At 44.0% G+C, this 22,550-nt stretch overlaps 1 protein-coding gene across 1 annotated transcript in view; it reads right to left on the bottom strand.

Annotated features, from left to right (window-relative positions):
- Positions 1–4,708: 4,708 nt before the first annotated feature.
- Positions 4,709–22,550, bottom strand: part of PPWD1 (peptidylprolyl isomerase domain and WD repeat containing 1) — a 51,513-nt gene continuing 33,671 nt past the window's right edge. The window contains exons 7-11 of the mRNA XM_068249840.1: positions 18,459–18,648; positions 11,815–11,996; positions 10,753–10,834; positions 8,736–8,918; positions 4,709–4,988 (exon numbers count right to left, since the gene is read on the bottom strand). Coding sequence (XP_068105941.1) covers positions 4,845–4,988; positions 8,736–8,918; positions 10,753–10,834; positions 11,815–11,996; positions 18,459–18,648 — 781 coding nt within the window. The 3' untranslated portion in view covers positions 4,709–4,844. The remainder of the gene's footprint in view (positions 4,989–8,735; positions 8,919–10,752; positions 10,835–11,814; positions 11,997–18,458; positions 18,649–22,550) is intronic.

Raw genomic sequence — 22,550 nt, 5'->3', positions numbered from 1 at the left:
ACCATGAACCAATGAGAATTATCCCCATTGCTGAGGATTCACATTGGTCTTTTGCAGCCCAATGGAGATCCCCATGCTTCTGCCAGTCACCAGGACGTGTAGGAGGGACCAAACAGCAGCAATGGGACAAAAGTTTTAAGTCGCAACGGCAATCGAAATGGGCGAAGTAGATGCAGCAACTAGCCTAGTGAGAATGGACAGTGTCTTTCATTACACACATTTTCCCGTCCCGTCATTGGAAAATGTGCCAGGTCTGGACTTTGCATTCCGCTTAGCACAACGTGCCAAGAGGATCCATTTTTTTTTATTTATTTATTTATTTTTTACACAAATGGAGCAAATCCTATTTTAAACATTACGAACCCACGCTAAGCAGAGCTTAAAGAAAACCTGTAATGGAAAAAAAAGTCCCCTGGGGGGGGTACTTACCTCGTGAAGGGGAAGCCTCTGGATCCTAACGAGGCTTCCCCCTGTTCTTCTCTGTCCCTCCATTGTTCAGCTGCAGCCCCCCGAAATGTGGCGATGTAAATATTTACCTCCCTGGATCCAGCGCAGGCTACTAGCGGATCTCCCTTCGGGATAAGGCGAAACTAACCGACCCCTATCGATCTGCTCTACTGCGCAGGCTCTTGGAGGAAGGAAGAGATGCTACTGCGCCAGATCCTGGCAAGGTAAATAAATCAGTGCTTATCGGGGGGAGGATTCCGGCACACTTCGGGAGAGCCAGCGCTGGATTCCCTGCAGTTACAGGGATGGGGGAAGCCTCATTGGGACCCTAAGGCTTCCCCCCTCCCGAGGTAGGTACCCCCCAGGGGATGTTTTTTTTTGTTACAGTCTCTTTGAAAAAAACTTCCCGAACAGGTACGTTTTTTTATGCAAGTGTGAAGCAGCCCCACACGTTTCTTACTGCACTATGGATTGAGCCGCTTTATGGATCAATCAGTAGAGATGTCGCGAACCTCCGATTTTCAGTTCGAACTTTTGCAGAAGGTTCGGTTTGCGAGAACTTTCGCGAACCGCAATAGACTTCAATGGGGAGGCAAACTTAAACATTTTGAAAAATTTCTGCTGACTAGAAAAATGATAGAAACGATGTTTCAAGGTGTCTAATACCTGGAGCTAGACACGGTTTAGTGAAATACACATCAAAAGTCCCAGTAAAAATTCTGGATTTTATACTAAGCAGTGTTTTAAGGTCAGAGATCTCATTGAATGTTCAATTGCAGGCCTACACTACTTTACAACATCAGGAAGTGTAATCCCTCCTCCCTCACAGAGGAGGGTCTAATCTTCCAGGGAATTTTAGTTTTTCAAAAGCCAGCTTACAATAGAACCCAGGTCTGAGTGTGTGGTAGGTAACTCACGTAACCACTATACCACCTCTACATGCTGAAGCCAGCCTAGCATGTACCATTATAATATATCAAAGAGAAAATTGCTTAAGGATTTGTAGTATGTCAAAAGCTAACTCACATTGGCCAGGAATAGAACCCAGGCCTACCGCTCTGTCGGCTGCTATCCTAACCATTATACCACCAACACAACATGCTGAATCTTCTTCCTCCCTCCAAAACACACATACATCCCCATAAAATCATTCAACTGCAACTGCGTGCACAGTTGTAACGATTGTGGAATATCTCAGTGGTCAGCGCACAAGATGTGCGCCGACACTGCGGAAATCCTCCACAAACGCCTGAATAACAAAACCCAGCTTTGGTGCAATGCACCTGTAGAGGGGAAATCGCACCGGCAGATGGAGCTGTTGAGTGCAGAGGAATAAACCCTCTGCACTGCTACAGATGAAAGATAGGAATTGTATGAGGGGAAGCAATACAATGCAAGATAGCCCCTAGCAAGAGAGCCCCTAGTGAGCACAGACACAGAATGTATGTATGTCCACCAATCTAGTCGCCACCTGACAACAGTGAACACACAACAGCGAAGACCAAGTGGGAAGCAATCACAAGGCAAGATAGCCCCTAGTGAGAGAGAGTGAGCACAGAGACAGAATGTTTGTATGTCCACCAATCTAGTCGCCACCTGGCGACGGTGAACACACAACAGCAAAGACCAAGTGGAAGGCAATCGCAAGAATGGCGATTGCTAATAGCGACACAAGACTGAGTAAAGACAGAGCATAGGTGTAGTAAGATAGATACAGCAAACAACAATCATCAGAACGCCAACAGCAACACGTTAATGGCGCGGTCTCCGCACGAGAAGCGCAACAGAGACAAAAACGTGCCAACCCTGACTAACAGATGAACACAGAAAACACATACAGAAACGCTTGCTAATCGATTGCCTTACCTCAGGCAACAGCAAGCGTTTGCTCCGGACAAACAGACAACAGGAACAAATCAGATAGGATCCACTGCCCTTCCGCAAGAGCGAGTGCGATCCGTACACAGGAACAGGACTGCAAGAATCCACTGCTCTTCCGCAAGAGCGAGTGCGATCCGCACAACAAGACAGACAGAAGGAGTAACCAGCAGCAACCGCAGCTGAGGTTAAACTCCAAGACTGAATACAGAAAGATTCACCACCATTAACGCTAGGGCGAGTGCGATCCAAACAGACAGAACGATTCACTACCGCCAACCGCTGGTGACAGTGCAATCGCAAGGACAAGACAGAATAGGCAGTACAAATTATAACACAAACCTGACTGCACTAAATAGGAATGCAAGGAGCACTCCCAAAGGGAACTACTTTAAGCTAGCAAAAATAGCCTACAATGAGCAGAGGGCTGAGACTCCAGGTAAGTTAGCAGGAACAAACCATCATAACCAGCAGGGAATTCTGGGAGGAAATGGAATTTATACTGCAAGCCATCAAAGGAAGCAGCTAAGCAATTTGCATGACAAGTGGATGCAAATTCCACACCAGCAGAGCAACTCTTAAAACTTGCAGAGTGAAGACAGGTCTCTTTTCCAGAGACCTGCAGCACCCAGACCTGAAAAATGGTCAAAAAGCTGTCTGCCTGTGCATACAGCAGAGCAGATCATTACAACAGTCTTTGTGGTACACAGTATTTGTGGCACAATTGGTTAGCGTGTTTGGCTGTTAACTGAAAGGTTGATGGTTCAAGCCCACCCAGGCATGGCCTTGCCTTTTGTGTTCAACAGTTGTCCGAAGAGAACCCCAGATAGCCATGTAGATTTCATCTCTCTCTCTAGTAGGGATGGTCACCGCTTTCCGCGGAATTGTATTTTCAGATTTTTCGGCGGAAATTGGTCATTCCATTCCGTTTGGTCGGAAGGGAATTGCTTTTTCAATCCGGTGGAATTCCGAAATTGCCTGTGAAATTCTGCCGGTAGCAGCTGATGGTTTTAAGCTGAAAATTCAGTTCAATGGCATCAAGTCCTAGAGAGAAAGAGCGCTCATTTTTCTCTTGGGTATATCACAATGGTACATACTAGGCTGGCTTCAGCATGTAGCATTGTAGTGTGTTGTGTTGGTGGTGTAATGGTTAGGATAGCAGCCTACCGAGCACTAGACCTGGGTTCAATTCCCGGCCAATGTGAGTTGGCTTTTGACATGCTACAAATCTTTAAGCAAGCTAATTTTTCTCTTGGTTATATCATAATAGTACATGCTAGGCTGGCTTCAGCATGTAGTGTTTGTGGTATAGTGGTTAAGTGAGTTACCTACCACACACTCAGACCTGGGTTCTATTCCCAGCCAATGTGAGTTGGCTTTTGACATGCTACAAATCCTTAAGCAAGCTAATTTTTCTCTTGGATACATCATAATGGTACATGCTAGGCTGGTTACAGCATGTAGTGTTGGTGGTGGTATAATGGTTAAGTGAGTTACCACACACTCAGACCTGGGTTCTATTCCCAGCCAGAGTGAGTTGGCTTTTGACATGCTACAAATCCTTAAGCAAACTAATTTTTTTCTTGGATACATCATAATGGTACATGCTAGGCTGGCTTTAGCATGTAGTGTTATAGTGGTTAAGTGTGTTACCTACCACACACTCAGACCTGGGTTCTATTCCCAGCAAAGGTATGTAAGCTGGCTTTTGAAATACTACAATTCCCTGGAAGATGAGACCCTCCGGGAGGAGGGAGTGAGGAATAACAATCAGCTAGAAACAAACCTACAAGATCCTAACTAAACTCTCCCTAGCAGAGTCTGTCAGCAGCTGTCCCTTAACTAATTACTGTAGGCAGACGACTCAGTAAAACTACAGGTGAACCTCGCCTTTTATAAGGGGGAGTGGGGCTCCAGGAGTGAGTGCAGTCTGATTGGTGACAATGTGCCTGCTGACTGTGATGTAGAGGGTCAAAGTTCTGCTCAATGGAGCATTATGGGGCGAATCGAACTTCCGCAAAAGTTCGCCGGCGAACGCGAACCACCTTAAGTTTACCAGAAGCCGTTCGCGAGCGAACCGTTCGGGACATTTTTCAATCAGGTGACACAAGAGAGTACAAACAATAGATACCCTATGCCTTATACTACTCATCCCTTGCTGCACATATCCTCCTATCAGGTACACCCACTGGCGGTCTATGATGGCATTCCTTTCCATTATAAGTTCTAGTAAACAGAAGCAACAGTCCTAAAGACGCTGAATGAACACTATTCACTGTATTATTTGTATAATCCAGCAGTAAAGAACCTCATCTGAAAATGACTAAGGTTACTACCATGAATTTGCTAGAAACGATAATCAACTGCTATAATCATACAAAGGTTCTAAGATTTCAACCATTTATTTATTTCCCTTTTATAAAACAAGTTCAGCTAAAGAGGTCAAGAACAGCCTGCCTGACAATATAAAAGCTTCATACTGCATTCACTATATACATATAATACAAAACCACACAAAATTATTTGACAGTGACGCTAATAATAGTCATGTCTTCGTAAGGTTTATCGGTCTTTGGATTAACTTTGATGTTTGAGATCCTCTGGACAACTTCCATTCCTTTAGTGACCCGCCCAAATACGGTGTGCTTGTTGTCAAGCCAAGGCTGTGAAAGAAGAGGGAAAAGGTTTAACCACGTGGGAAATTGATCATGGACACTTGCCTGTCAGGACAGCATTGCTCTTCAGAATCACATTAATTTCTCTGCTGGAGGAGGGTAGGGGGGGTCTGACACAGTCGATTAACATTCTAGACAGGCTGAAGGAGCCCAGGTCTGCACACTATGCACCAACACACAGTGAAGGATGACATACATATGTGAATTATGTTTCTGGGAAGACATCACTAGTTAGACGAAAAAGACCTACTGAGAGGCCGTTCTGGAGGCCCAAACTCAACAATCCTTCCATGCAATTTGTCAATTAAAACATTAATATTACATAAAACAAAGCTTTGTGATGAATACTAGATGACGTCTACAAAATGCGTGAGTTGAACGTGTGTGCCTGCTTCAATAAAATATTCATTTTTCATCCTTTAATTTTATTGCTGTGGATTTTCAACTCACTGGAGGACATCTTGGGAGCAGTTCATAGCGAGTTCCCCCTGCACAGCTGCACCACAGCTTTGCTTTCATCATATTGCGGTTTGTAGGACCGGCACTAGTCTACTTTAGGGGACTCATTAGGAAAACACATCGGGAAATGACGCTATTGTGATTGGTGGACAGCACCTTCTCAAACTTTTGGGGTTTCAGATGGGTCATAGTAAACTATGCCCACACTATTAGGCCAATCAGAACGTTTCATGCTGTAGAGCGTGCTGTGATTGGAGAACGATTCCCTATGAGGTTTCCAGCTGGGTCCCCTAAAACTAGATTAGCGCCGTAGGACCAATCCGGGAAGTTTACCCTTCTGGAATGTGGAGAAAAATATTCCTTCACCTTTGTTTAGAGAAGCTGCACTTCCAAGTTCCTGTAGCTGTGAAAATCCCTACCTACTTCACATATACTTACAGAGGCGGAAGAGTCTCAATCTTCTAACTGTAATATTAAATACTTAACGCAGGAAGAAGTAAAGGCAAGACTAAATAAATTAAAAATAGACAAGGCACCTGGCCCGGATGGCATGCATCCTCGGGTCCTAAGGGAATTAAGTTCAGTTATAGATAAACCCCTTTATCTTATCTTTTGTGACTCTCTTGCAACTGGCAGAGTCCCAGTGGATTGGCGTACAGCCCACGTTTTCCCATTATTTAAGAAGGGCAAAAAATCAGATCCAGGAAATTATAGACCTGTAAGCTTAACATCAGTTGTATGCAAACTATTTGAGGGGTTACTAAGAGATACTATACATGACTTCATAGTAGAAAATAATCTTATTTCTCAGCATCAACATGGGTTTACTAAAGACAGGTCCTGTTTGACTAACATGCTCAGCTTTTATGAGGTAGTGAATGCTAATATGGATATTGGGAATGCTGTAGATGTGATATACTTAGACTTTGCTAAGGCCTTCGACACTGTTCCCCACAAAAGTCTGGTGCAAAAGATGAGGATGCAAGGACTGGGGAAGAGTCTGTGTGCTTGGATAGGGAACTGGCTAATGGACAGAAAACAAAGAGTTGTGGTCAATGGATCATACTCAAAATGGGAGACTGTTAGCAGTGGGGTCCCACAGGGGTCTGTACTGGGTCCAGTGCTCTTCAATTTATTTATTAATGACCTAGTGGATACAGTAGTGAGCAATGTTGCTATTTTTGCAGATGATACAAAATTGTGCAGAATCATCAACTCTAAGGAAGATAGTGTTATATTGCAACAGGATCTGGATAGGATGGCTATATGGGCACATACATGGCAGATGAAATTCAATGTTGACAAATGTAAAGTCATGCATTTTGGTCGTACCAATGGTCTAACACCATACAAAATAAATGGGATACAGTTGGGGACATCAAACTTGGAGAAGGACTTAGGAGTACTCATCGACAACAAGTTAAATAATCGTACTCAATGCCAAGCCGCTGCAGCTAAAGCTAACAAAATTTTGGGATGCATTAAAAGGGAAATAAAAACTCGAGATGCTAGCATAATATTGCCCCTGTTTAACTCTCTAGTAAGGCCACATCTGGAATATGGAATTCAGTTCTGGGCACCACATTACAAAAAAGATATTGCAGTTCTAGAGCAGGTGCAGAGACGAGCAACAAAATTGATACGTGGGATGGAAGGTCTCACTTACCAAGAAAGGTTAGATAAACTGGGTTTATTTAGTCTAGAGAAAAGACGCCTTAGAGGAGATCTAATTAACATGTATAAATACATCAGAGGGCAATATAATAGCTTGGCGGATGAGCTTTTTGTCCCTAGGCCTTCTCAAAGGACTAGAGGACATGATCTGCGCATGGAGGAAAAACGTTTTAGCCATTTATTTAGGAAAGGGTTCTTTACAGTAAGAGTGATTAAGATGTGGAATGCATTGCCACAGGAAGTCGTTATGGCAAACTCTATACCTGCATTTAAAGGGGGCTTAGATGCTTTCCTTGCGTTGAATGACATCCATGGCTACAATTACTAGGTAATGCCAATGATGTTGATCCAGGGATTTTATCTGATTGCCATCTGGAGTCGGGAAGGAATTTTTACCTTGTAAGGGTTTTTTCGCCTTCCTCTGGATCAACAGGGATATGTGAGGGAGCAGGCTGGTGTTGTACTTTGTACTGGTGAACTCGATGGACGTATGTCTTTTTTCAACCAAAGTAACTATGTAACTATATACTTTTCTGAGCAACACAGCAATATACCATGGATGTCAAAATGCTTGTTGAGCCCTACATTCAAGCACTGTTTCTCTAGGTCATGGCTACTGAGATTCAGAAACTAATTACACATTTTATCATCTGCTTGCAAAAGTAAACGTTAAGATCGACAAACTTTTTTTTTATACTGGCCAACTCCTCAGTAAATCCCCATATACTCCACAAGTTCCAAAGCAAAGTCCTACTTTTTCATACAGATGCCAACCATCAGAATCCCAATGCCTTTTGGAGGTTGGCCACTGCAGTGGCCCATGAGGAGAGGAGAACTGCATTACACGTCTCACAAACCTCTCAGGGAACTCAATGTATCTGATATGATCCAGGTGAAGATGGGGCACTGTTTATTTGATACAGTCCAGGCTTACAGGTTTTTATATAGCTTATGGAGATGGTGGAGAAGCTTTAAAGGGACTCCTAGGTCAAAATAAAAACGAAATCGGTACTCACCTGGGGCTTTCTGCAGCCCAGTGTAGGTCGGGAGGTTCCACGGCGTCCATCTGGCTCTTTTCCCAGGGCCTGGCCAGAAATGGCTCCCCGGTGACACTGGGCCCGAGTGTCGGGCTCCTTCTTCCCGAAACGTCACATCTGTCGTCACCACGCTGGCCACATCGCGTCATCACGGCGGCTGGCGTGATAGTACGTCGCATGCGCGATTAAAATGCGCATGCGCAGTACTGTCACGCCGGCCACCGTGATGACGCGAGGCAGCCGTTTCAGGAAGAAGGAGCCCGACACTCGAGCCCAGTGTCACCGGGGAGTCATTTCTGGCCAGGCCCTGGGAAAAGAGCCAGATGGACGCCGTGGGACCTCCCGACCTACACTGGGCTGCATAAAGCCCCAGGTGAGTACCGATTTCGTTTTTATTTTGAGCTCTGAGTCCCTTTAACCCATTGGGCCTAATATTTTTGCCAATCCCTGAATTTTTAGGTCTGTTCATATCTAACAGACATGCATGTTCCTTGTAAAGTTACAACAGAAGCAGGAAATTCAATTATATTATACACACACACAAGAGTACAATTAATGTACTTACAGTCGGCACCACTGTTAGAAAGAACTGGGAGCCATTGGTACCAGGCCCAGCATTGGCCATACTGAGGGTGTAAGGACGGTCATGCCTTAGTGTCGAGTGGAATTCATCTTCAAACTCTCCACCCCAAATACTTTCTCCACCCATTCCGGTTCCAGTAGGATCTCCAGTCTGAATCATAAATCCCTATGAATAAAAAACAAAAAAAAAAATGTTATATAGCAATAACCCAACTCCTGTCCCATATGCCCATAATGAAAGCGTTCATGCCAAAGCAGACTAAAGCATTTCAGGACCTATAAAAACAAACTATTCACCACTTGTAAAGCTCTCATTATTTACATTGATGATAAAATTTTATTTTTGGGACTCACTACAGCCCTGTTCATGTTAAATGCAGAGCACACAGAAACACTGCAGTCATTTTATCTATGTGCTTGCTGACCCCATTCAATTATAATAAATGGGATGGAAATGCAAATACACCAAAACAAAAAGTAGCATGCTTAGTATAAAATTTCCCAATGTTTTATTCCTGGAAATACCACTGCCCAATAGCAGAAAATAAGCTATTTTACTCATATTCTACTAGTGGTTTTCTCTGGCACTGAAATTACTGCAGTGCCCTTTTTACATGTACATGGAAGGGGTGGGGTTGCTCAATTAAAGCCATGCTTCCCTGGTGACTGACAGCGTATCATGGTTTCAGAAGGACTGGGATGGGGGATCTGAGCAAACAGCAGAGGTTGCGAAGAAGGAAATTATAAGCTATGAATTATGCAACATGTACTTCCCTATTTTATAAAGACTGCAATGTTTCCCATATAACATTTTTGTGCATAATTCAGTGTTCTATTAATTGCACCGGAAAAATGAACTTGAGTAAAAGTGGAACTGCAGTCAAACATTCCCCTTCCTCCCTTCAGTATATTGGCCACACCATTTGATGATTCAATGCTGAAATGTAGCAAGAAGCTCTCCAGGCTGTCTTTTATCCCTGAATGCAGGAGATAAGAATTTAAGGCCTGTTTCACATTGAAAATTGCTAAGCATTTTCACAATGATTTTGCTTTGCTACGTGGTTGCAACACTTCTGTGATTTTGATAACAACAATTGTGTGTGAAACAGCACATAGGATTTCATTGTGTACGCACTTTTCAAAACACTGGTGATAAAAACACTTAAAATTACTTTTGATGTGAAGGGAAAGATCATGGAAAAAGCGCTTGAGTGTCTGTAAATAGCCCTTAGGGCTTGAACCCACTACAGCGATTTTGTGAGCGTTTAAGGAGCGATTCAAACCGCTAGCGATTTCCCTAAATGCTCACCTAATGTTAATGAGTGGGCCAAATTCCACTGGAGCGATTACGATTACCAAAATTGCAAACGCAGGATTTTTAGCGATTAGCGTTAGCGGTTAGCTTTTCTGCAATGTAAAGTATATAAACGCTGGCATAATCGCTCGTCAAAACCTACACAGATCAATTTTGCTAGCGTTTTGACACTACTGCACACTGTAAAAAAAAAAAACAACAATTAATTGAAAGGACCAATCAGAATTAAAAACGCTATCGCTACACAATCGCTGGCAAAAAGCTGACACTTTTTAAAAAAGTTACCACAATCGCTCATGCAATACAAACCGCTCATACAAAACGCTACTGATTGCGATTTGTAGTGGGTTCCAGGCCTTAGAGATGAACTTATGTAAAGATGGCAAATCTGACCGAGATTTCATTTTTCCACTTACACAGATGACATTTTTAGACCAAAGAAAGATTTGATAACTATATAGAGTTAATAAAGAGATGATAGGCTGATTTATAATTGTATGTTATGCTTCTGAATGCAATAATACTTTAATCTCACACTACATAGCAATTATAATATCACATGTCTTTCCGATGAGGTCTTTGTGCAGATGTAGGAACTTGCAGCTTTTATGAGCAGGTTATATTGAATCAGGTCACACTTGGCTCTCTTATTATGAATGAAGTCAATTTGCAGCAACGTGCTTACCTTAATGATCCGGTGAAATACGTGGCCGTTGTAGTAACCATTGCGGCTGTGCACGCAGAAGTTCTCCACGGTTTTTGGGCACCTGTATTAGGCAGATTGGTGCATTTTGGTCAATAGCTTTCATGAGTGATGGATAAGCTTGTCTCAATATACATACACATTTATCACAGGAAAGGTCGTGTCAGTTTCTCAGAATAAAAGGTGTGAAAAAAAGAATACAGAGGCAGTCATTACCTAACGCTGGCGGTTAGGGTCCTACCCCATAGAGCCACATTAATCCATGCCATGCACTGATGACGACCAACCTGTCTGTATGCATGTTAGTTTGGCTCTGTAATAATAACAAGCTGACACATCATTTGCATTCCAGCAGTTCTGGAGGTGTGTTTAGCTTTAGAGGACAACAAAGGGATGATTTATTCAGCTGTGATGCATTGTGGGGGACATCATATGCTCACGTCAACCTGAATAATCACAAATACCTTTTGTTTTAAGAAGGCAAAATTCTGTTTTACATAGCATTTATAGTAAGAGGGTTACTATCCCCTTACGCACTCCTAGTTCTGGTTCTCCATGAGCTTGCTGGACAATCTGTAACTATGGGAAGTGGTGAGCTACAGGTAGCTCCGCGGCTCATAATCGAAATTATGAGTGGTACCTTCCTGGCCGCGGCAGAGGAGGGATTAACTTGCCTATGTTGCCGCCTATAGCCGTTGTGGTTCACTCACAGTCCATGTCACTCACATGCTTCCTCCTTCATAACTGGAAGCATGAGTGACATGGGATGCAAGTGAACCACATTGACTATAGGTGGCAACATAGGCATGTTAACCCCTCTCCTCTGTCGCGGCCAGCATGTCCTACTCGTAATTTCGATTAGGAGCAGTGGAGCTACCCATAGCTCACCTTTATCTGTGGGTAACTAGATACAAGTCTAGAGAGATATCCAGGCTATGGAAGAGAATTTCTGTACATTTTAATTGGGTAAACTGTGGTAGTTTTAATAAATATCTATACATGCGAAATGAACATCTACATGCGAAAACTCTCTGTGACACGTACTCAACAGGAAAGAGTTTGACGTGAATATCTCCCATGCTGGTGTGTATGATGGCGCTGTCAGAAACCCGTTTTGGCCCCTCGGCTTGGGTGGCGGCCATAACCTCTTCCTTTGAAGGTTTCTCATTGAAGACATCTCTGTCAGAATCAGCACTTTTTGTATCTTCTGGTTCCCGCTTGGTAAACTGAAATCAGGAACAAACCAGAGTTTATGTTGCATTGTCTGCAAAAGAACCTCCAAAAAAAAAGTTAAACCCAGACCTCACTCTGTCACATATCAAAAACTTTATTGGAAACTTACAGCAATCACAACCTGTATCAAAGGATTCAGATAAAACATTAAAAACACTTAGAACTTGAGGGTTGACCTGGCATTCCCTGCGTCCCACGCACGCTTCACATACATCCATTCATGCCATACATCCAATGAGAAAAATTGCATATGCGTTTTTTTTGCCTACCCAGAGCTCTGTGGTCGATCATGAACATATGCAATTTTTCTCATTGGATGTATGGCATGAATGGATGTATGTGAAGCGTGCGTGGGACGCAGGGAATGCCAGGTCAACCCTCAAGTTCTAAGTGTTTTTAATGTTTTATCTGAATCCTTTGATACAGGTTGTGATTGCTGTAAGTTTCCAATAAAGTTTTTGATATGTGACAGAGAGGCCTGGGTTTAACTTTTTTTGGAGGTTCTTTTGCAGATTCAGTAATCTGAGTTTAAGGCCCACAAACATCTGATACATCTGCGCACGCAGAGTGGTTCATGCGTGCAGCAGAAAGATATTCAAATGTGATGTCACTTGAAGACCGGTATTTAAACATGAATTTATGTTGCATTGTTACAGGAAAATGACAATCATTCACTAAATGGAAAGGATAAATTGTAACTACATTTTAAGGTGGCTGTAAAATTCACTTCATTTCACAAGCCTTCCTACAGACATTGTACAGGTGCAGGGAAGCTACATAAACGGATACTTTTACCTTCATTACTTAACCATCGTGTTTTCCTTACAAGACAAAGGACAACTGAAGCGAGAGGGATATGGAGGATATGGAGCGAGAGGGATTTCTGTCCAAAATCGTGATTTTGATTCACGATTTCCTTCAAATCAAGCTTTGTTCGCCCTGTGCCTCTCTGTCCCTGTCTCTTTGTGTCCCCCTTTGTCTCTCTGTGCCTCCATCTGGGTCTCGCTCTGTGCCCCTGGCTCTCTTTGTCCACCTTGTGTCTCTCTCTGTGCCTGCTCGGTCTTTATCTGTGACCGCTCTGTGTCCACTCTGTGTCTTATCTGTGTCTCTCTTTGTGCCTGCTCTGTGTCTCCTTTGTACCTATGTGCCCCCTCTGTCTCCCAAGCTGCGGCAGTGCTGGACATACCTTCCAGCATGAATCCAGCAATGCCCATCTATCCACTTCGCCTCCTGCATGCACTGCATACTTCATGGTTTCTGTATGTCACATGACATACAGGAAGTATGCCGCGCACAAGAGCCGGCAGACGGTGAGAGAGGACAGAAGGCATCGCATGCGGAAGTATGTCCAACACTGCCAATGCTGTGGGCAGCGCGTGCCGGGACTTTGGGGAAGTTTAAAGTTGCTTCTTCAAATTTCCCCCATGCGGAAATGACGTAATCGCGGAAATCGCCGATTTGAGGATTCCAAAATTGTGATCTTGGTGACCACGGTTTCGGTTTAAATTTGAGTTATTGTTCGGGCCTAACAGCCTCCGTATACCTCACGCTTCAGTTGTCCTTTAATATTTAAGGCTGGAACATTCTGGGACAGGAAATCCTAAAACATTCAATAATGTATCCATTAACCTATTCTAATATGAATGGTGTGCTCAGAAGTAAAGTACGGTATGTGCGTATGATGAACTAAAGTCACAGCATCTAAGTTACTAGAATAATCATTATATAAAGGTAAAGAGATCAAAATTAATAACTAAGGCCTCTGTCAGCTGCTCTCGTGCACCGACCGGGTGCTTGTTAGCGCTCAGTACTGGTGCTGGACAGACATCCCACACCCCTGGTAGTCACATCAGAGCACCTCCGCAGCTGTGCTCAAAAGTCGTGGTTCTCTGCCACCAAGTAATGCCACCACGCGTGTCCTCTGCCACCAAGTAATGCCACCACACGTGGGGTTACAAACGCTTCCATCGGCCTGCATTTTAATTGCACCTGAATGGTGCTTGTTGGCGGCAGGTGGGTTGCAGAATTGCATGACAAGCGCAAAGTTCAGCCTCTCGGCTGAAAGAGACCTAAATGTGAAACAGACAGACATTTTTTTTTTTAATTGCTCATTCACACCATTTGTGCTTTGCAATACTTCCACAAATGATGCTGGCCATTAAAGGGAAGGTTCAGGGAACTCTTGAAAAAAATAAAAATCCCTATCCACTTACCTGGGGCTTCCTCCAGCCCGTGGCAGGCAGGAGGTGCCCTCGCCGCCGCTCCAGAGGCTTCCACTCGTCTTCGGTGGCCGACCCGACCTGGCCAGGCCAGCTCGGGCTCTTCTGCGCTCCATGGCCGGGCTCTTCTGCATCCCACGCGGGCGCGCTGACGTCATCGGACGTCCTCCGGGCTGTACTGCGCAGGTGCAGTAGTTCTGCGCCTGCGCAGTACAGCCCGGAGGACGTCCGATGACGTCAGCGCGCCCGTGTGGGACGCAGAAGAGCCCGGCCATGGAGCGCAGAAGAGCCCGGCCATGGAGCGCAGAAGAGCCCGGCCATGGAGCGCAGAAGAGCCCGACCTGGCAGCCGGCCTGGCCAGGTCGGGTCGGCCACCGAAGACGACCGGAAGCCTCTGGAGCGGCGGCGAGGGCACCTCCTGCCTGCCACGGGCTGGAGGAAGCCCCAGGTAAGTGGATAGGGATTTTTATTTTTTTCAAGGTTTCCCTGGACCTTCACTTTAAAGGACAACTGTAACAAGAGAGATATGGGGGCTGCCATATTTATTTCCTTACAATATACAGTAGAGTAACAGTAATACAGTAGAGTAAAAATAGTACACACCTACCACCTATACAAGTGGCAGAGTAGTAAAACAACAAAGAAGATAGGAGAAAAAAAACACAATCATATAATAGCGAATCAGCTTCTTCAGCAGTCTTATTTCAGGCATGCTGTGTCCACAGCCCATTACTCTGTACACATGTATGGAAGGCAGCGTGTGCCAGATTTCCAGGCCCAGGCCTTATTTGACTATCCAGGATCAATGTGAAAAGGAAACTAGCAGTCATGTGACTGTTATTTTCTTGCTTTAGTGTATAAGAGCTGTGGTATGAATGCACTGTAATCTCACCATACAAACTTACTTTATTTGTACTATGGATATGTTGCATTTGTACCACGGATGTCCCATATTTGTAAACGCAGCAACACAAAACATGGGCAACTACAGTTTAAACACAGATGGGCATACAGGCCCTAAAACAGGTCTGTGTGGCTGATATTGTGATGAAACCCCTCCCACAGTGTGAGGTCATAATCATGGTCCTGACAGTTTGAAGTCTGTGAACCCTGTTGCATTGTGGGAAGAAAGACGACTTTTCCCAACTGTCAAGCAAGAAATATCTCCCTCTGTGCATAGAACGCTCAGTAAGGAACATTCCGTACAGATCACCTGGCAGAACTAAAGAGGTCACCACCTGTGATAAATTTCAGAATGTAATTGAGGAAATATTTTACATTGGGCAATCACTGACTAATCTATAAATTAACCACTTATCTACCCTGGTAATTTTCACAGTTCAGCTCAGTTCTGATTACTTTGGCAATAACTATCAATAATTATCACAACTAAATGATCTATGTATTGTTTTTTTCAGGACACATTTGGCTTTTTGTGGCTGATATTTGTTTTTAGTAATTACCTTATTTTCCATGCTTTTATAAAAGGAAAATAAGGAAAAAAATGAAAAAATACACAATTTATCCACTTTCATACATTATATCTTAAAGAGAACCCGAGGTGTGTTTAAAGAATGTTATCTGCATACAGAGGCTGGATCTGCCTATACAGCCCAGCCTCTGTTGCTATCCCAAACCCCACTAAGGTCCCCCTGCACTCTGCAATCCCTCATAAATCACAGCCGTGCTGTGAGACTGTGTTTACATCTGTAGTGTCAGTCTCCGCTGCTCCCCCGCCTCCTGCATAGCTCCGGTCCCTGCCACTGTCCCTTCCCTCCAATCAGCAGGGAGGGAAGGGATGCAGGCGGGGACTGGAGTTCTGCAGGAGGCGGGGAGAGCAGCAGACTGACACTATAGAGATAAACACAGCCAGCTCTGAAAAGCTGTGTGTCAGCAGCGTGGCTGTGATTTATGGGGGATTGCAGAGTGCAGGGGGACCTTAGGGGGGTTTGGGATAGCAACAGAGGCTGGGCTGTATAGGCAGATCCAGCCTCTGTATGCAGATAATATTCTTCAAACCCACCTCGGGTTCTCTTTAAATGTAAACACTTCTATTGTACACACACTTTGTCTATCCCTCCTGTTTATTTAAACAGTCCACTTGTTTTGATAATATATTAGATGTAACAATTAAGTAATGTATACAATATGCTACTATCTGCTCCTGGAATGTGTATTTTAAATTTGTTTACTAATTAGCCCTGCCATAGAATTCCATTGGAGGAGGAGAGGGGTGTACTGTAATTCCTTTTCAACTATGTAGTGATGTTATCAGGTCAGAGATAAATAAACAGTGATTTTGTAGGGAGGAGAGTGCAGAGACTTATTTTCACATCATGGGGCAGGAAGTGGTTAATATTGTAAACTTAAAGCAATTTTATTAATTATGTATTTTGCTCAACAGTCCCTCTGTTGCACAGGTGTAACAGTTTAATGGTCTGTCTAGCATTTCCCACAATCCTCCTCCCCTGAACTCGCATCTGTGTCACTTCATGAAATCCTCATCTCCAGCACGGTGTATAGACTATGGGCTCAGATTACCTACTGAAAAGATACATGGCATCATCCCCTTTCTAATAAAAGCATCTGCAGTAATCTGTAGGAACGTTTGTTGTAGGCAGAATCTGCTGCTTTTGGTAGGAGAAGCTTGTGACGGGACATCTCAGAGAATGCAACTTCTCAGGTTTTATTACTAGAATGACTCTTTCGTTTTGTTACACTCCCAGATGTAAATTTAGTTCCCCAGACTGATGGGGCACTCGGGTTAAACATCAGGTCCGCAAATGTCTTCTGCCTCTACTGAAGTTTAGAGTTATGTGGAGCTCACCGGGAATATTCTCACAATTGCTTGCACAGCAGGAAGCAGAGAGAGAAGATGAATTTACAGTCCTCCCATGGAGTGCTCTCTTCCACTGACAAATGCTTGCATGTGCTAGCCAGTCTGAAGCCGTGTTGTAGTCAATCATCTGATTATACAGAGCTTCTCATATGAGGTCATTCTTACTGTGGATCATTTTCTCCAGTGTATAGGGCCGCATTGCGCTTGCTCGGATATTTGATAATCTAAGCTGATGTAACGCAAAAGAGGATGACATGATATAGTCTTTATTCTACAGCAACTTAATTTAAAGAGAGCCTTTATAAAAAAAAAAAAAAAAAAAAAAAACACCCCTCTGGGGGATACTTGCCTTGGGAGGAGGAAGCCTCAGGGTCCCAATGAGGCTCCCCCATCCTATGTAGTTTGGGAGAATCCAGCACTGGCTCCCCCAAAACCTCCTCGACAAAGGCTGACAGACTGCGCAATATTTACCTACCGCGGTCCTGCGCAGGCGCAGTAGCGGCTCTCCGTTCGGGCTAAGGAGGAAATAGCTGAGCCCGATCGATCCGCTCTACTGCGCAGACGCAAAGGACTCGCACTTCCGCAGAGTGGATACGATCAGGCTTGGCATGGAGGCGATGTAAGCCTCTTTGCACTTATTTTAACCCATGACTGAGCTGGTAGCGATTTGTTTGCTGGTCTAGCATGGTCTTAAAGGGGAACTGAAGAGAGAGGTATATGGAGGCTGTCATGTTTATTTCCTTTTAGACAATACCAGTTGCGTGGCAGCCCTGCTGATCCTCTGCCTCTAATACTATTAGCCATAGCCCCTAAACAAGCATGCAGCAGATCAGTTCCCCTTTAAATGTTTTTTTTTTTTTTTTTAAATAGGGCATGTTAGTAGCTCTGTAGCACTTACATTCCACATAAGGCTTTTGTTGTACATTGTTTTATTTCGAAACCCATGTTGTGTATTACATTATATTTGGCTTTTCTTTTTTTGATTTACAATAATAAAAAAAAAAAAAATTACTCACTTCAGGGCGAGAACAATTTTCACATAACACCTACGAATCGTGCTCTGCACATGCGCAATATGAAAAAATCTGTACTGCGCATGTGCAGAACTCGAGGCTGTGCAGTGGCCCATTGACTTGCCAGTCGGAAGAGGATCGCTGAAGGGGATTGGAGGGACACTTAGTGTCAGTGCAGACCCAGGGGGCTGGTAGGAGCCCCAGGTAAACCTACTGTTTTTAATTACAGTTAAGGTTCCTTTTATGTTAGACAACCCTGCTCTAAAAGGATGACTTTTTGTCAGCCCCTCATGTTTGCCTGCAGCACTGATCAATGACAAGTGTTTGACTCCATGACCTCCGAGTACATCAGAACACAACAATTGCCATGCAGACGGCACTAACCATGTAAAATCGGTTCTTCTTGAAGGCGGTGCACACGATGGTTGGATCAGGCTGAATGCTCTGTAGGACAGGATTATCAGAAGCCTCCATCTCTATGGTGGTAGCTGCGCGGTGTTTCTTGGCTGCCCCCTGGAATAGGGCCAGCTGCATCACCCTGATGTTCTCCTGCTTGCCAAGGATCCGCACACACCTGCATGACGGAACACACAGAGATTAGCATGGTGGAGGCAGACACACGGGCCCTGCCCTCTGCTGAGTCACAGAAATTAAGGTGATTCTACAGTAGCGCAGGCTACAACCTTTCTAATCCCTAAATAATGAACGTTACACGTTGCTTAGAAAGTCTCAGGATGCTCTTAATGTCTGGCAGTATACACCGTTTCCCCTTGTAAAGAGCACATGGATCTTTCCCTAATGTTAATATAGAGAGTTTTATGCTCCTAAGGGCTTCATCTGTTGCCAGGAGGAAAAAAAGTTTCAACTTGCTTTGTACTACTGCAAAAGAAAATCTCTCAGCTTTGAAGCTAACAGAGAACATATACTTAATGCAAGCTGTGCCATATAATTGCTAGTGCTGAACAGCATGGATGTTTTAATTGGATTATTACCTCCATATGCTCCCTGAATGAACCTGCGTGATCAGGAATCCTATGGATGAGGCAGGCAAGACGACAAAATTGTACAAAAGATCCAAAGATCTGCAGATCGTCAGTTCATTTCAGCTGACAGGAATTCTACTGAGAAACGCATTCTCAGAGCCCTAAATGAATACCAAACTCATAAATGGAAGATAATATCGCAACACTTGCAATCACTGAGTAAAAGTGAAGATCCTCTGCATTCGTTTTCAAGGCCAAATTAGCAGAAACTTTCACCCGAGAGGTCAGAAGATAGCCCATTACCAGCCATATTAAAGATCAAAGCTATGACCCTTGATGTGCTGCTGCTGCTTCAAAAACTGCAATGCTGTGGATTGAAAGACTTGCAGCATGCAATTTATTGAAAATCTTATGCTAGATACACACCATACAATTGTCTGTAAGCCCCCTCTACACCATGCAATTCCAAATCTCAAGTCTGACCGGGATTTGATCGGTAGTGTGGTCGATTTTGCATTGATAACTTTGCAAATTCGACCACGCTACCAATCAAATCCCAATCGGACATGTTGGATTTAATTGATCCAATCAAATTTGATCGTGTGTGGAATTGTATGGTGTATTGGGGGCTTTAGATTTACCTGCCAGATGTTGGAAATTATCTAACCATCCATCTGCCTAGCAATTTGTTCCACTCAGCAGGAGAGGACCAGAAGACAATGCATCAGAGTGATTGACCAGTCTACAGAAAATCTAACAGAAAATTCTAAGGGCATACACGGCTCGATCAATCTGTTTGCCACACTGGGTGGCAATCTATGTGTGTGTAGTTACTTTGAAGGATACCGGAACCGAGGCAAAACTGGCTAAGGTAAGGTAAGCACAGAGGTATGTCCATGCTGGATCCACACACTTCTGTGCATTGCCTGTTCTCTTCACCCTCCGATTCCTTCCTCTTCCCTGGCCCATAGGGGTGCAAATGGGGTGAAAATGAGGGATTGGGAGGGAGATAGAAGGGAAGATTGTAGCAAGCCTGCCTTTTCCTATCTGTAAATTTGACCCGCTCCAAAAGTCTAATTTTTCAAGGGGTGACTACTAGAACCAGGGAGAACGAGAAGAGGAACAGACGCGGTTATGTGCATCCAGCATAAACCTTTAAACGCTCTCTCAAAACTCACTTTTCCCCGACAAGCATACACTCTACCTTAGGCCACTTCTCATTTGATCTTATGCTGGGCATACACGGCATTTTGCTTTCTTATCAATCGAGTCGCTGATGGCTCGATTGATAATATCCGACAGGTCCGATGACCTGCCGGATAGATTCCCCGCTCGGACGAGCGGGGGGATCTATCCGCGCGGACGAGCGGGGATGTGCCGGCATGGAGCCAGTGGCTCGATCCGGCACATAATTTGCTAGGTGTATGCCTAGCATAAGGCCTATTAGATATCCTAAAACACACTGCCTCTAGGTATGTTTATTGTATACAACCCACCTTCTATTTCCCCCATTCCTTTAGATTGTAAGCTGGCAAGGGCAGGGCTCTCTGCCCCTTTTGTGTCTTGGAATTCATTATACATTTTATTCCTCCTGTTACTCTTGAAAAAGAATTTCATTAAACAGGGAGCCAATCCTATAATGGCCAAGACCCAAATCAAGAAAGCTAACAACATCCCTAAGACTCTGGAGTACAAGCAGAACCAGGAAGAGAGCAGTGTCCATCTACAACCCATACCTGGAAATATTAAGAAATATTGCAAAAGAACTTCATCCTGTTTTACACAAGGATCAGAGACTGAGAAAGATATTCCCTGAACCTTCCCTCCTGGCATACAGACAGCCACCCAATCTTAAACAAATGATTGTAAGGAGTGCCTTGAATAGGCCAGATCAGAATGGAACATTCACCTGCCGAGGGAAAAGGTGTGAGACCTGTAAACACATCCATTCCACAGCCAGGATACTAATACCAGGAACACAACAGGAAATACAAAGTACAAGATCATGTGTGCAAAATGCCCCAAAGGAATTTATGTGGAAGAAACAACAACCTCTACGTGATCGCATGAAACATTACAGGTTCACTATTAACAGCAGGAAAAAGGATAATAAAAAAATAAATAAATCTCCAAAACCCACACATTTGTTTACGTGGACACAGTTTAAAGAGACTCTGTAACAAAATATTAGCCTTATTTATTCTATCCTAGAAGTTCCTATACCTGTTCTAATGTGGTCTGGCTTACTGCAGCCTTTTCTAGTTGCACTGTCTCTGTATTATATCTAATCTTTCCTTTGTCGAGCCTTGTCAGCCCAGAGAGGAATGTGCTGTGATAGGGAGAAGTTATGCACACCTCCCCCACGCCCCCTGCAGGCTGTGTGTGTGTGCTGTGTGTATGAGTCAGACAAGGTCTCTGCTCACAGCCAGCCTGTCTGTGACCTTGTGAACAGCTGTGAGTGCAGAAAGATCAGTTCAAAGCCCAGACAAGCAGCCAAGGCAACAAGTGGGAGAAATATTACAGCAGTGAAGTCATGTTTGAGAGGAGCCTCTGCAAAGGCACCTGCTCTGATGATGTATTTCCTGTATGGCGCCATCTTCATTGTTTATAAAAACAATGAATGAAACATTGATTTTATCACCAGGAAAGCAGCAGGAGCAGCAAAAATGTCACAGAGGGGGCTAGGAGAAGACTACAAACATATATAGAAACAAGAAAAAGCAAAATGTCCGTGCACCTTCTGTCTTGAAAAACAATTTGTATTGGTAAAAATGGTGGCAATTCACATTTGCAGTACAAACTTATCTTGATATATTCAGTCAATCATACTTGTGGAACAACCGCTGGGTGTAGCTTACGTGTCCCTCGGTGTGAGGCAGGCTGTGCAGTCGGGAGGTGGGTGTCAGGCACTAGGTGGGAGAGCGACGGCCGTTTCGCGTCTGAATGACGCTTGGTCACGCTGTGTACCACTACTAGCAGCGTGACTAAGCGTCATTCAGACGCGAAACGGCCGTCGCTCTCCCACCTAGTGCCTGACACCCACCTCCCGACTGCACAGCCTGCCTCACACCGAGGGACACGTAAGCTACACCCAGCGGTTGTTCCACAAGTATGATTGACTGAATATATCAAGATAAGTTTGTACTGCAAATGTGAATTGCCACCATTTTTACCAATACAAATTGTTTTTCAAGACGGAAGGTGCACGGACATTTTGCTTTTTCTTGTTTCTATATACAATTGTCAGTTTTCATTATATGGTGCGGAGCACACGCCTGAAGGCAGTTTTTGGTACAAACTGTGGATATAGCAGGTCTGCAAAGGGGATTTACCTGTGTATACCCTCCAGCTCACATAGCAATTCTGTGGGAAGTGCCACACCATATACCCCCCCCCCCCCCCCCCTTGTTCTGATTTCATTGAAGACTACAAACAGGCTGGTACTTTTATTTATGTAAGATTTTCACAGTACAGATTCTCTAAGTGATTTTCT

This window comes from Hyperolius riggenbachi, chromosome 1, assembly GCF_040937935.1.
Source record: "Hyperolius riggenbachi isolate aHypRig1 chromosome 1, aHypRig1.pri, whole genome shotgun sequence".
NCBI lineage: Eukaryota > Metazoa > Chordata > Amphibia > Anura > Hyperoliidae > Hyperolius > Hyperolius riggenbachi.
Note: the sequence above shows the minus strand (reverse complement) of the source record. Positions and strands in the feature narration are given on the sequence as shown.